The sequence below is a fragment of the Carcharodon carcharias genome, chromosome 12 (genome assembly GCF_017639515.1).
Source record: "Carcharodon carcharias isolate sCarCar2 chromosome 12, sCarCar2.pri, whole genome shotgun sequence".
Lineage (NCBI taxonomy): Eukaryota > Metazoa > Chordata > Chondrichthyes > Lamniformes > Lamnidae > Carcharodon > Carcharodon carcharias.
Window position 1 is genome coordinate 120,531,150 of NC_054478.1, and position 12,952 is coordinate 120,544,101.

At 42.9% G+C, this 12,952-nt stretch overlaps 1 protein-coding gene across 1 annotated transcript in view; it reads right to left on the minus strand.

Moving 5' to 3' along the window:
* The window catches only part of cps1 (carbamoyl-phosphate synthase 1, mitochondrial), a 275,872-nt gene extending 266,564 nt beyond the window's left edge, over positions 1-9,308 (minus strand). The window contains exon 1 of the mRNA XM_041201760.1: positions 9,081-9,308. Coding sequence (XP_041057694.1) covers positions 9,081-9,206 — 126 coding nt within the window. The 5' untranslated portion in view covers positions 9,207-9,308. The remainder of the gene's footprint in view (positions 1-9,080) is intronic.
* Between the last annotated feature and the right edge of the window lie 3,644 nt (positions 9,309-12,952).

The window sequence follows — 12,952 nt, forward strand, 5'->3', positions numbered from 1 at the left end:
TATCGCCTGCCCCCACCCCGGAATTGTTGAGCTTTTCAACGCATGTTTCACACTGGCTGGCCCGTAATGTTGTGGCTTATAGATGAAATCATAGTTGGGGACCGATTGCGGTCGGCGGTCTGTTTCCTGGCTGTTTCTGCTGATCGCACGCGCCCACCAAGGGTCAAATTCAAGCCATGACCTTGGTAGCCCTCTGGTATCAACTCGATGGAACAACCCTACCAAATGATAGGGTATTAGAGTGGTTATGTTACTGGACTATTGATCCAGAGGTCTGGAATCCAGTGACATGAGTTCAAATCTAACCATAGCAGATAGGGAATTAAAATTCAATTAGATAAAAAGTTGATATAGTATGATAACCATGAAACTACCAGATTGTTATATAAACCCAGTCCTTTGGGGAAGGAAATCTGCCGTACTTACCTGGTTTAGCCTACATGTAACATCAGCAATATAGCTGACTCTTAATTGCCCTCTGAAATGGCCTGGCAAACCATTCAGTTGTATTCTAGGCGGTGACTCAGCATCAGCTCAAAGAGGCATTAGGAATGGGCAATAAATGCTGGGCTTGCCAGAGCCTTTCCCACATCCCACGAATGAATAAAAAAAAGTTTAAAGATAATAATGTGAAAAAATAATTTAAACATAATCTTGTGTCTCTCAGGGTGGTGGACAGCATTGTAAACCAAGCTGTGACTGGCCAGATTCTCTCCATAATCCAAAAATCATTTAGTTCCCAATTATTACAGAACTGGGGAAGCATCACTAACCCCAGCCAAAAAATGTTCAATTAATGTTAAACATCTTAAAATTATCCACTTGAAAAAGAGTGAACTAATGAAAAACAGTAAGTTATTCATGAACTCATCCCATGTGGCGCAAAAGTAAAACAGGAAAGGTGGCCAAACTATGGCTTACAAAGGAAATTAGAGATAGTATTAGATGCAAGGAAGAGGCATACAAATTGGCCAGAAAAAATAGCAGACCTGAGGATTGGGAGCAGTTTAGAATCCAGCAAAGGAGGACCAAGAGATTGATTAAGAAGGGGAAAATAGAGTACAAGAGTAAGCTTGCAGGGAACATAAAAACTGACTGTAAAAGTTTCTATAGGTATGTGAAGAGAAAAAGATTGGTGAAGACAAATGTAGGTCCCTTACAATCAGAAACAGGGGAATTTATAATGGGCAACAAAGAAATGCCTGAACAACTAAATACATACTTTGGTTCCGCCTTCACAAAGGAGGACACTAATAACATACCAGAAATGTTGGGGAACACAGGGTTTAGTGAGAGGGAGGAACTGAAAGAAATCAGTATTAGTAGGGAAATGCTGTTGGGGAAATTGATGGGATTGAAGGCCGATAAATCCCTGGAGCCTGATAATCTACATCCCAGAGTACTTAAGGAAGTGGCCCGAGAAATAGTAAATGCATTGGTGGTCATCTTCCGAGATTCTATAGACTCTGGAACAGTTCCTACAGATTGGAGGGTAGCTAATGTAACCCCACTATTTAAAAAGGGAGGCAGAGAGAAAACAGGGAATTATAGACCAGTCAGCTTGATGTCAGTAGTGGGGAAAATTCTAGAGTCTTTTATAAAAGATTTAATAGCTGAGCACATGGAAAACAGTGGCATAATTGGACAGAGTCAGCATGGATTTATGAAAGAGAAATCATGCTTGACAAATCTACTGGAATTTTTCGAGGATGTAACTAGTAGAGTTGATGAGGGAGAGCCAGTGGATGTGGTTTATTTGGATTTTCAGAAGGCTTTCGACAAAGTCCCACATAAGAGATTGACATGTAAAATTAAAGCGCATGGGATTGGGGGTAGTGTACTGAGATGGATAGAAAACTGGTTGGCAGACAGGAAACAAAGAGTAGGAATCAACAGGTCTTTTTCCGAATAGCAGGCAGTGACTAGCGGGGTACTGCAGGGATCAGTTCTGGGACCCCAGTTATTCACAATATATATTAATGATTTAGATGAGGGAATTAAATGTAATATCTCCAAATTTGGCAGATGACACAAAGCTGGGTGGGAGGGTGAGCTGTGAGGAGGATGCAGAGATGTTTCAGTGTGATTTGGACATGCTGAGTGAATGGGCAAATGCATGGCAGATGCAGTATAATGTGGATAAATGTGAATAAATGAATAAAAGAAGAGACTTTTCATCGGAACAAACTCCTTCATTGTGTTATGTGATTATCAGGATGGTGGAAGAACTGAATGGACCTTTAGTTTTCATCTCCCTCTGTTTCATGCCTGGGGTAGTGATAGCCATTTTGGTAGCAAGGACAGAGAGACAGATTATCTGAATGGCTATAAATTGAGAGAGGGGAATGGGCAACGAGACCTGGGTGTCCTTGTACACCAGTCACTGAAGGTAAGCATGCAGGTGCAGCAGGCGGTAAAGAAGGCAAGTGGTATGTTGGCCTTCATAGCCAGAGGATTCAAGTACAGGAACAGGGATGTCTTGCTGCAATTGTACAGGGCCTTGGTGAGACCACACCTGGAATATTGTGTGCAGTTTTGGTCTCCTGATCAGAGGAAGGATGTACTTGCTATAGAGGGAGTGAAGCTAAGGTTTACCAGACTGATTCCTGGGATGGCGGGACTGACATTGGAGGAGAGATTGAGTTGATTAGGGTTATATTCGCTGGAGTTCAGAAGAATGAGGGGGGAATCTCATAGAAATCTATAAAATTCTAACAGGACTACACAGGGTAGATGCAGGAAGGATGTTCAGAACCAGGGGTCACAGTCTGAGGATATGAGATCGACCATTTAGGACTGAGACAAGGAGAAATTTCTTCACCCAGAAAGTGGTGAGCCTGTGGAATTCGTTACCACAGAAAGTAGTTGAGACCAAAACATTGTATGCTTTCAACAAGGACTTAGATATAGCTCTTGCCGTGAAAGGGATCAAAGAATATGGGGAGAAAGCGGGAGCAGGCTATTGAGTTGGATGATCAGCCATGATCATAATGAATGGCAGAAGAGGCTCAAAGGGCCGAATGGCCTACTCCTGCTCCTAGTTTCTATGCTACTATGTTTCTAAGATATTCTCATGGCCAGTGCATCTATCATTATTGAGGCACAATATTCTTTTTATTTGCCATTTTATAATCAGATGCAAGTCTAGATTGAGAATGTTAGTAAGTCATTCTCCCAACTTAAGGGCAGCATAACTGAACTACATCATGACATCCTCCCCTAATTCACATATGCATCATTCAACAGGACTCACTGGACAACTCAAAGAAGCAGAAAGTCTAGTTTCTTTTCCTCTCCTTAACCCAGAGATAAAGGTGCCAATTTTAGGACACGCGATTGCTGCACCAGCTAAGACCAGCAACCAAAGCTGTGAACTTCTGCTCTCTGAGTGCTGCACTAAACAGCACCCTTAGCTATCACTACCCCAGGCATGAAACAGAGGGAGATGAAAACTAAAGGTCCATTCAGTTCTTCCACCATCCTGATAATCACATAACACAATGAAGGAGTTTGTTCTGATGAAAAGTCTCTTCTTTTATTCATTCATGGGACATGGGCTTCGCTGCCTGGGCCAGCATTTATTGCCCATCCTTAACTGCCCTTCAGAAAGTGGTGGTGAGCTGCCTTCTTGAACCGCTGCAGTCCATGTGGTGTAGGTACACCCACAGTGCTGTTAGGGAGGCAAGTCCAGGATTTTGACCCAGCGACAGTGAAGGTACAACAATATGTTTCCAAGTCAGGATGGTGAGTGACTTGGAGAGGAGCTTCCAGGTGGTGGTGTTCCCATGTGTCTGCTGCCCTTGTCCTTCTAGATGGTAGCTGTCATGGGTTTGGAAGATGCTGTCTAAGAAGCCTTGGTGAGTTCCTGCAGTGCATCTTGTAGATGATACACACTGCTGCCACTGTGCAACGGTGGTGGAGGGAGTGAATATTTGTGGATGTGGTGCCAATCAAGCTGGCTGCTTTGACCTGGATGGTGTCAAGTTTCTTGAGTGTTGCCGAAGCTGCACTCATCCAGGCAAGTGGGGAATATTCCATCACACTCCTTGACTTGTGCCTTTAGATGATGGACAGGCTTCAGGAGTCAGGAGGTGAGTTACTCATTGCAGGATTCCTAACCTCTGACCTGCTCTTGTAGCCACATTATTTATATAGCTAGTCCAGATTGGTTCCTGGTCAATGGTAACCCCAGGGTGTTGATAGTGGGGGCCTGAGTGATGGTAATGCGATTGAACTTCAAGGGGCAATGGTTAGGTTCTCTCGTGTTGGAGATGATCATTGCCTGACACTTGTGTGGCACGAATGTTACTTGCCACTTGTCAGCCCAAGCCTGGATATTGTCCAGGTCTTGTTGCATTTGGACATAGACTGCTTCAGTATCTGAGGAGTTGCAAATGGTGCTGAACATTGCACAATCATCAGTGAACATCCCCACTTCTGACCTTATGATGGAAGGAAGGTCATTGATGAAGCAGCTGAAGATAGTTAGGCCCAGGACACTACCCTGAGGAACTCCTGCAGTGGTGTCCTGGAGCTGAGATGATTGACATCCAACAACCACAGCCATCTTCCTTTATCGTAGGCATGACTCCAATCAGTGGAGAGTTCTCCCCCTGATTCCCATTGACTCCAGTTTTGCTAGAGCTCGTTAATGCCACACTTGGTCAAATGCGGCCTTGATGTCAAGGGCAGTCACTCTCATCTCACCTCTGGAGGTCAGCCTCTTTGTCCATATTTGAACCAAGGCTGTAATGACGTCAGTGAGCAGGTTACTGCTAAGCGAGAGCCGCTTGATAGCACTGTTGATGACCCCTTCCATCACTTTACTGATGATGGAGTGTAGACTGATGGGGCAGTATCAGGTAGGGTTGGATTTGTCCTGCTTTTTGTACACAGGACATACCTTGGCAATTTTTCACATTGTTGGGTAGATACCAATGTTGTAGCTGTACTGGAACAGCTTGGCTAGGGGCAGGGCAAGTTCTGGAGCGCAAATCTTCAGGACTATTGCCTGAATATTGTCAGGGCCTTTGCCCTTTGCAGCATCCAGTGCCTTCGGCCATTTCTTGATATCACGGAGGTAGCATTGATTGAAACATTAACACTATTTCTCTCTAAACAGATATTGCCAGACCTGCTGAGTATTCCCAGCATTTTCTGTTTTTTTCATTTTAGATTTCCAGCATCCACAGTATTTTGTTTCTACGATAATGTTGTTGCTGATTAATCATAGCAATCAATCTCCACTAATTAATTTACAGCAGGCCCACACTGGGAGGTGGAGAAAACTCCAATAGTGAAGAAATGTGGGACCTGTGCCTCCCATGCAGGCTACTTTATCATTTAATATCTCATGTCATGGAGAGGGTATTACCTGTTTCATTTTCCTCCACATATTGGATAAAACTGAAGGCCTTGCTCTGCCATTGGGAACCTTATTCTACAATTACAAATGCACAGTTTGTGATTTTCCATCCTGGTCGTGACAGAAAACTGCAGAAAAAGCAATGGCAATTTTCTAGCATGTCACCCACTGCATGAAGGCCCTGCTTGTGACACTGGGCCTTGGAAATTTCCACTCACTAAATCAAAGCACCTTTTTGCAACGATAAGAGTGGGGGTTCATTCCCAGCTTGGCCGACAACAGCTTTGATACAAGGAGTGCTGACTGATCTGTGCACAAGGCTTTACTGGTCATGTGGGACAACAGGGCAAAGATCACATGACTGCCACGTGACTTGAGTGTGTGACATTCCAAGAGGATTTTTGATTGTGATTTTCCATCAGTTGGATGACGTATCTATCCAAAGTTATGGAAGACAAACAGATAACTGTTTTTACCCATGAAATTTGAGGGATTAAAAATGTCAAAAGTAGTTGTACATGACAGGAATTGTCTATTATGGGCATGTAGTATTGCTGAATAAAAATAAAAATATTTCATTTCACCGTGAAGATATATTTACCAATGAAAAGTATTATCAAGATCAGAATTGTAGAACTAGGAAATAGAACATGTATATGTTGAGGGCCCAGTGCCAAAACTCTGCATTCTCAATTCAGCATATGCAGAGTTCCTGCTCATGCCCTAAGATCGGAACCCGCCTGACTGCAACAGTTATTATAATTCCCCCACAGCAGCAATGCTTGTATTTTCTCTAACCAAGATTAACAATTTATAAATATATCTTCACAGTGAAATATATCTTCATGCAGTGGATGACATGCTAGAAAATTGTTGTTTTTTTCCTGCAGTTTTCTGTCATGACCAGGATGGAAAACCACAAACTGTGCATTTGTAACAATTTGAGCTGCTAAGCTCATATCACTGAGAGACAGTAGAAAGTGCAGCACCGGGACAGCATTTCAGTCCATCTGGTCAGCATCAAACTTCAAAAAAGTTGTATCTCTCAATCATAAAAAAGACTTCTGGCTCTCCGTTGAATTTACTTCATTCTCCCCAAGCAATCTATCCTACACATTTCTTATCCACAGTGGGAAGCGGTTAAATCTAAACTCTCTCTTCACCGCCTCCCTCAGCTCAAGTTTGAGGTACACCCTACTGAGTTTTGTCAATGTTAAGCTCAATCTACATACACGGCTTCAAATCTTGACAGCTTTACTGGTCTCAACACTTCTTTTCTCCTCCACTTTCCCACTTTCCTTATTCTCTCATTACATAGGGATGACTAATTCACAGTGTTTCTACAGATGCCCCCTCTCTCAAGGATTGGCAGTGCACAAAGTGCCCCTGAAGGTCTGAATTTGTGCCCTTTGTAAACTCAACATCACCCTCATGGTCCATCCCTCTAGCTAGCTATACACCAAAATTGTGCTCCATACTGCAGTCCCACATTGTGTTGAACTATCTACTCATAGGATTCATCTCCTATGTTATGGCCTGTGATACACTACCATTCACTTGAAAGTCCCACTGCTTATCCGTCTTCCCTGGTCTCATTATCTTACACTTATCCACATTAAAACACAGAGCCCTCATTGCCAGGAAAGAGGACGGCTATCAGTTCAGTTGCAGAGATGAAAGGGCAATGTGCTAACCTCCAGAAAAATCAATTCATCAACTCAAATATCTGAAACTCTATGAAATATAATGCTTTATAATCATGATCACATTGCTGTTTGTTGCAGCTTGCTGTGTGCAAATTGCCTGCTGCGTTTCCTACGCTACAACAGTGGCCACACTTCAAGAAAAGCTTTAGGGCAAGGTGCAGTTGTGAAAATTGATAAGTAATGCAAATGTTTCTTTAGTTTTGGGGATGGGCAAATTAATCATAATATTGTGCCCCAGTGATTCACGTGGAAGTGAAGACATTCAACAAGTTCATTTTTGTCACTTTTTACACATCATTCAATCCACCCAATAAAAAATACCTTTCTCAAGCTAAGTAGGACTATTCCTTACCATTCTGAATGCCATCTAGGAATTGTGATAGAATTTTAAAGATGAAAAATCTCCACTGCATCTCATTGTTAAAACATGCCTGAGATCAGACATTTAAAGTTTTATCTACTGTCATCCATTAAAAAGACTGACATTTTTTCAACATAGGTCAATTGAGAAATATAGTTTATATATTTGAACTGCTGTCCCCTGGAGTCCTACCAATATCCAAGGTCAAAGTAGAGGCCCCGCTGGGCAAATCCTCTGTTTCCAAAAGCAATCCCCACTGCAGAGCATAAGTATGGCCCTATAGTGTTCCTATACTAACAGCAACCTTTGAATGGGAGAGAGACTCGTAAATACTCAACAAGTGAGTCAATATCTATTGAGAGAATAGACAAGTTAGTTTTTCAGGTATAACCCTCATCTATTCTGATGAAGATTCCACAGTTAAAAGATTAATCAGTCTGTCCTCCCCACAGATGCCGTGATGCCCTCTGACTTGCAGAGTTTCCTTTATTGCTTTTAGATTTGTTTCTTTTGGATTTTCACCATTCACGTGGCAAGTCCAAACTTGGCAGACATGCATCACAAGAGTCTTCTACTCAGTCCAATTAGTTCATACCCCGGGGCTGAGAGTAGTTATTAAACTGTACTAAAGACTGAATGGTATAAGTTTACAACACAACCACTTGGGGGATTATCTGTATTCCTGTGACTGCGCAGTGCAGTGTCTTCGTCATACATTTCTTAACTGCCACCTAAGTTTTTCATTGCACACTTACCTCTTTACTTCATTCTGTCAAGAGTGCATCCTTCCAGCTCATTCAAAGCTCCAGGCTCGCACTCTGGGGGTGACAGAAGCAACCCTGAATGGGCGGGGCAGGGGGGGGGCGTTAAAAACAAGAAAAAATAACAGGAGTCTTGGAACATGGCCAAGGGGGGAAAGAAGTTGGGAAGGAAGAAACCCAGAATCGCGAGACCATCCTGGTGGGTCCAGCAGAATGGCCATAGGCTCTAAGACCACGTGCTGGGGGAAATGTAGCCAACTCGCCCTCGTGCACGCGCACATCCAGCCATTCGATCGCGTGCGCGCGCAGAATCGGCTCTCCGATCGCGTGAACGCGCAGGTCCAGCAGGCATGCGGGTCTGTGAGGTTCCCGGCGCCGCTGATAATCCCCCCAGAGCACAAAGCAGCTGCAGGACTTCACTCCAAAAGAAACAACAATGCGGAAATACAATCTTTTACTTTACACTGTGTGCATCCCATCCCTTTAAACTCATCATGTACTGATCAGCAGAAGAGTTCATTTCAGCACTGCTGCCCGGAGATGATGTAACCGGATAATTGCAATGCAACAACTTATTAAATCCAAGTCTCCAATGCAATTTTACCCAAGTGATTACCTTCGAGTGGTTCCCGTAAAGGAAATAAATATACACTAAACAACTACATGCATTTCAAATCCTGGTTTCTCCACTTAGTTTCAAAAGTTTTTTTTCCCAAAATAGGTCCTAAAAGACTTTTGCAATTTTCGTTTTGCTCATTAAACCGAAGACTGATTCTAGCATTAAAATACTTGCATCGAAGAAGTTTTTTACTCCCAAAATGGCTATTGTGGATCAGAAGTGCTTTCTCTATAATAGCCTCTAGTTAATGCAAAAAAAATTAATTTACCTTGCTGCTGAATATTCGGACTCCTGATTTGCCCAAACTCCACACCGGCCGCTGTATACGATTGCAAGCTGTAATGCCATGTTTGAGGGATTTGAATAAGTTACACGCTCTTAGTATCTTGGTCATTTTCGAATTGGGAATATAAACTGATTCAACTTCTTTTAAATTTTACTTTAGTTTCTTTCGAATCTCTTGTTCCTCCCCTGGCAGAATTCAGCAAACGGCCAGTCTGGCTCCCAGTGGTTGAGGTATGAATGCACTGTTCTTTTGTACTATTGTGTTTGATGACCCGGCAGTGTCACTGACGTTAATGGTTTGCAGGCAGCGACCTCGTGTCTCTTTGGGTTATTTCCCTTCAGTTCGATCTCGGGGTTCTCTTGTAAAGTGATGAAATCGTACCAGCTGCTTACAGCACACCAGTCCGTCCCGTCGTTTGGGACGTATTCACATGTCAGCACCGTATTCCTCCTAATCAAACAGCGCTTTAATAACCTCAGTTTGCCTAACTGCGAATTAAAAAGGTGAACTCTGTAGTGAGGATGCTTGACGCGCTAATTTCCATCTAGAAACGTGCCTCGGTACAACCTGTAGCAAGAGTGAAACTGAACTGATCAGACGAGAACAAGACCTTTTCAAAATTTTTCAGAATAATTCAACTGATATTTTTCCGGATCTTTTCTTGATATTTTTTTTCACGTTAACTCAGCATTTCTTTATTGCGCGAATGTTTCTGTTCTTATACAGAGAGAAACTGAATGGGGTGGAATTCATGTGAAATGTTTCATTGTAATTATCAGAGTGAAAATTCCACTTGCAAAAGGGTTGCTCATTTTTGTCGGTGAAATCTACGTATCAACAGGTTTAAAATCAGGTATAAAAGTTCAATAGTTTCATATTAAATCACTTTCCCATGCTCATCCCAAAAACCTGAGTCCACTTCTTTCAATGAATTTGTTACACTCGGTATGACATTCTCTTTTATCAATCGTATGGGTGATATGTCAGATGCGCCGGTATTTAGTTACTTTAGGAATCGGTTCTATGTACATGCCCTGAGAGTATTTGATGAACAGTATCGAGGTGGGAATCTGGGAGTGTTTCATGCCCATTTTGAATTGTCCGAGTCCGCAATAGCCGGTAACTATGAAAATGTACATTGCAAAACGAGCTTTTAAAAATCGGAGCATGTAAACTTCAGTGTTTAGTTTTGCCGAGGACAGTCGGCTGTTACATTTACAACATTGTATCCCATCACTCATGACTGAGCTAATGATAAGGAAGCATCCTTGCATGCTTTAACTTCACATAGTTAATTACATTTCAGTGTTGATATACATAATAGGGTCATCATTGCGCAATAAAGGGAACTAAGGGGCCTGACTTTTCTCTGCTATAACATGGCAGGTTGCATATAAGCCAGTTCACCCAGTTATTCCCATCTTCCTGGCGCTTCATCTGATCCAGGAGCTTGAGGCCTCTGTGTTTTGGGAGGGAAAGCCTGGATGTGGACTAGAGACAGTCTCCACCGGCCGTACCCACTACCAGCAGCAATCAAGGTCAGCGCATGCTGAAAGTGTTTACCATTCCAGGCTGCAACAGTACGAACTTCACTCAGTATGCTTGTGTTTAACAGATTGCTGATGCCTCCTTATGTCATTTTTCTGGTTTCTGTGCCGGAGGAATTAGGTCAGGAAAATTGCCCCAATCGACACATTCGCTGTAATACACATGCGAGGTAACATGGAAGGCCCAAAATTCCCTTGCCTGAGTTTGTGAAAACAACATAATGTGGTGCGGACGCGGCAGAAGCAAGGACAGGAGTTGTTTATACTGTTTGTCCAGGTCCTTTCACTATCGACAGACGAAGACATATTATTATTGCAAATAAAAGGGAATATATCACTCTCATTTTGCGCCATAGTGGAAGGAAGAAATACCCGAATCTTCAATATTCAGGCTGTGCGCATTTCAAATGCCAAAGGCCGGGTTCTTAGGGATTACAGATCAATCGATGGGTTTGGGGAGACTCGTTGGCGCCCATTGAAATTGTCACGAGCTTAATTTCAGCTCTCTCTGGAGCCTGAACCACTACTGGTGTGGCAGGGAGACAGCAGACTGAATTTCCACAGCTCCCCACCCTCTGCCTGAGACGTACAGTCGGTTGTCTCGCAGCTGTCTGTAATGGTTCAGTGTCCCTGACACCCAGGGTATGGGACAGGATCGGGAGGGCAGCTGGCGGGACGGCGGGTTATCACACTGAAGGCAGCAAATTGCTCCCACAGAAAATTCGGGATTTTTAAAAAAAATGACTCAAATAGACCCACTCAATGAATGGATAAGGTGGGAGAATTCTGTTCCGTTCCTTGTGTTTAAGCATAAGAGCCAATTAGGCCTGTCATCCTGGGGATGTGAAGTGATTTTCCATTGGTTAAAGATTATCATCTCACATTGTTAGGGTGGTTTATCTGTGGACAGGCTGGCTTGCTGGGAGGATTAAATGCATGTGTCCTTTGTGCCGATGGTTTTGTAGGAATGTTAAAACAATTTGTCTAATCATCCATTTTTAAACATATTTGAAAAAGCTAAAGGTTACACAAGGTCAGAAGCCACAGGTTGATACTGTGTTGATACAGTGTTTATAATTAAGGTCATTTAACCTTATCTTAATTGATACTTGATTCTTCTTAGACTGGAGTTATCTGTTGCCTGCCATTACAAGGGGTTTTTAACTCTGCAGATAGGGACCACAGGGAAGTAGACAGTTGTATTTCTGGCATTGAGATTGAGCTGATCAATTCAGCTGCATCTGGCATGACCTCCACTCACATTCAACCATCTCCCTTGTCCACAAAGCGAAAACTAATCCTAGGTCCCTCTCTGCCCGAGCTCAGAACCAGTAACTCGTTTCATGCTCTCTTTGATCCTATGTTGTCATCTCCTGCTCCCTTGGCCCTTATCCCCATTAAACTGCTGATCACCCAACTTCCCTTCCTAGCCCCACATGGGTTGACATTGCAAATGGTTTCCTGCCCTCGGATGCTGTCACCTCCCTTTCAAAACCACAATCATCAACTTCCAAAAACTTCAGCTCATCCAAAACATTACCGCTCACATTCTATTCCACTCTTCCCTAAGTACCCAACTATCTTGAGGTTACATTGGCTCCAATTCCCAATCTCTCCCCTCCTGAACTCTGTAACCTCCTTCAATCCTACAATCCTCTGAGATCACTGTGAAATTCCAATTTTGGCCTCGTGCACATCCTCTATTTTCTGCCCCCAGCCCCCCCAACAAACATCATGTCTTCAGCAACCTGAGCCCAATGCTCTGGAATTCCCTCAATAAACCACTCCTCCTTGACGACCATCCTTAAAACTTTGACATATCTTTTAATATCCTAATCTGCTATCTGCTAATAGTTCCTTCATTGGTTCAACAGCTATTTCTTTGTGATTTTGTTTTTGCGAAGCCCCCTTAGGATACATTCCTATATTAAAGAAGCTATACAACTGCATTTTGTTATTAAGATAAAAGCAAAATACTGTGGATGCTGGAAATCTGAAACAAAAACAAAAATTGCTGGAAAAACTCAGCAGGCCTGACAGCATCTCTGGAGAGGAAGGCAGAGTTAATGTTTCAAGTCCGTATGACTCTTCATCAGAACTAAAGAGAAATATAAACGTGGTGAAGTATAAGCTGTTTAAGGGGGGGTGGGACAGGTGGAGCTGGATAGAGGGCCAGTGATAGGTGGAGGCAAAGGAGAGGTTGCCAAAGATGTCATAAATAAAAGGTCAAAGGGATGTTGACGTTGGTGATATTAGCTAAAGGATGTGCTAATGGTGACATTAAGGGTAGAAAGCAGGATGAGCAAG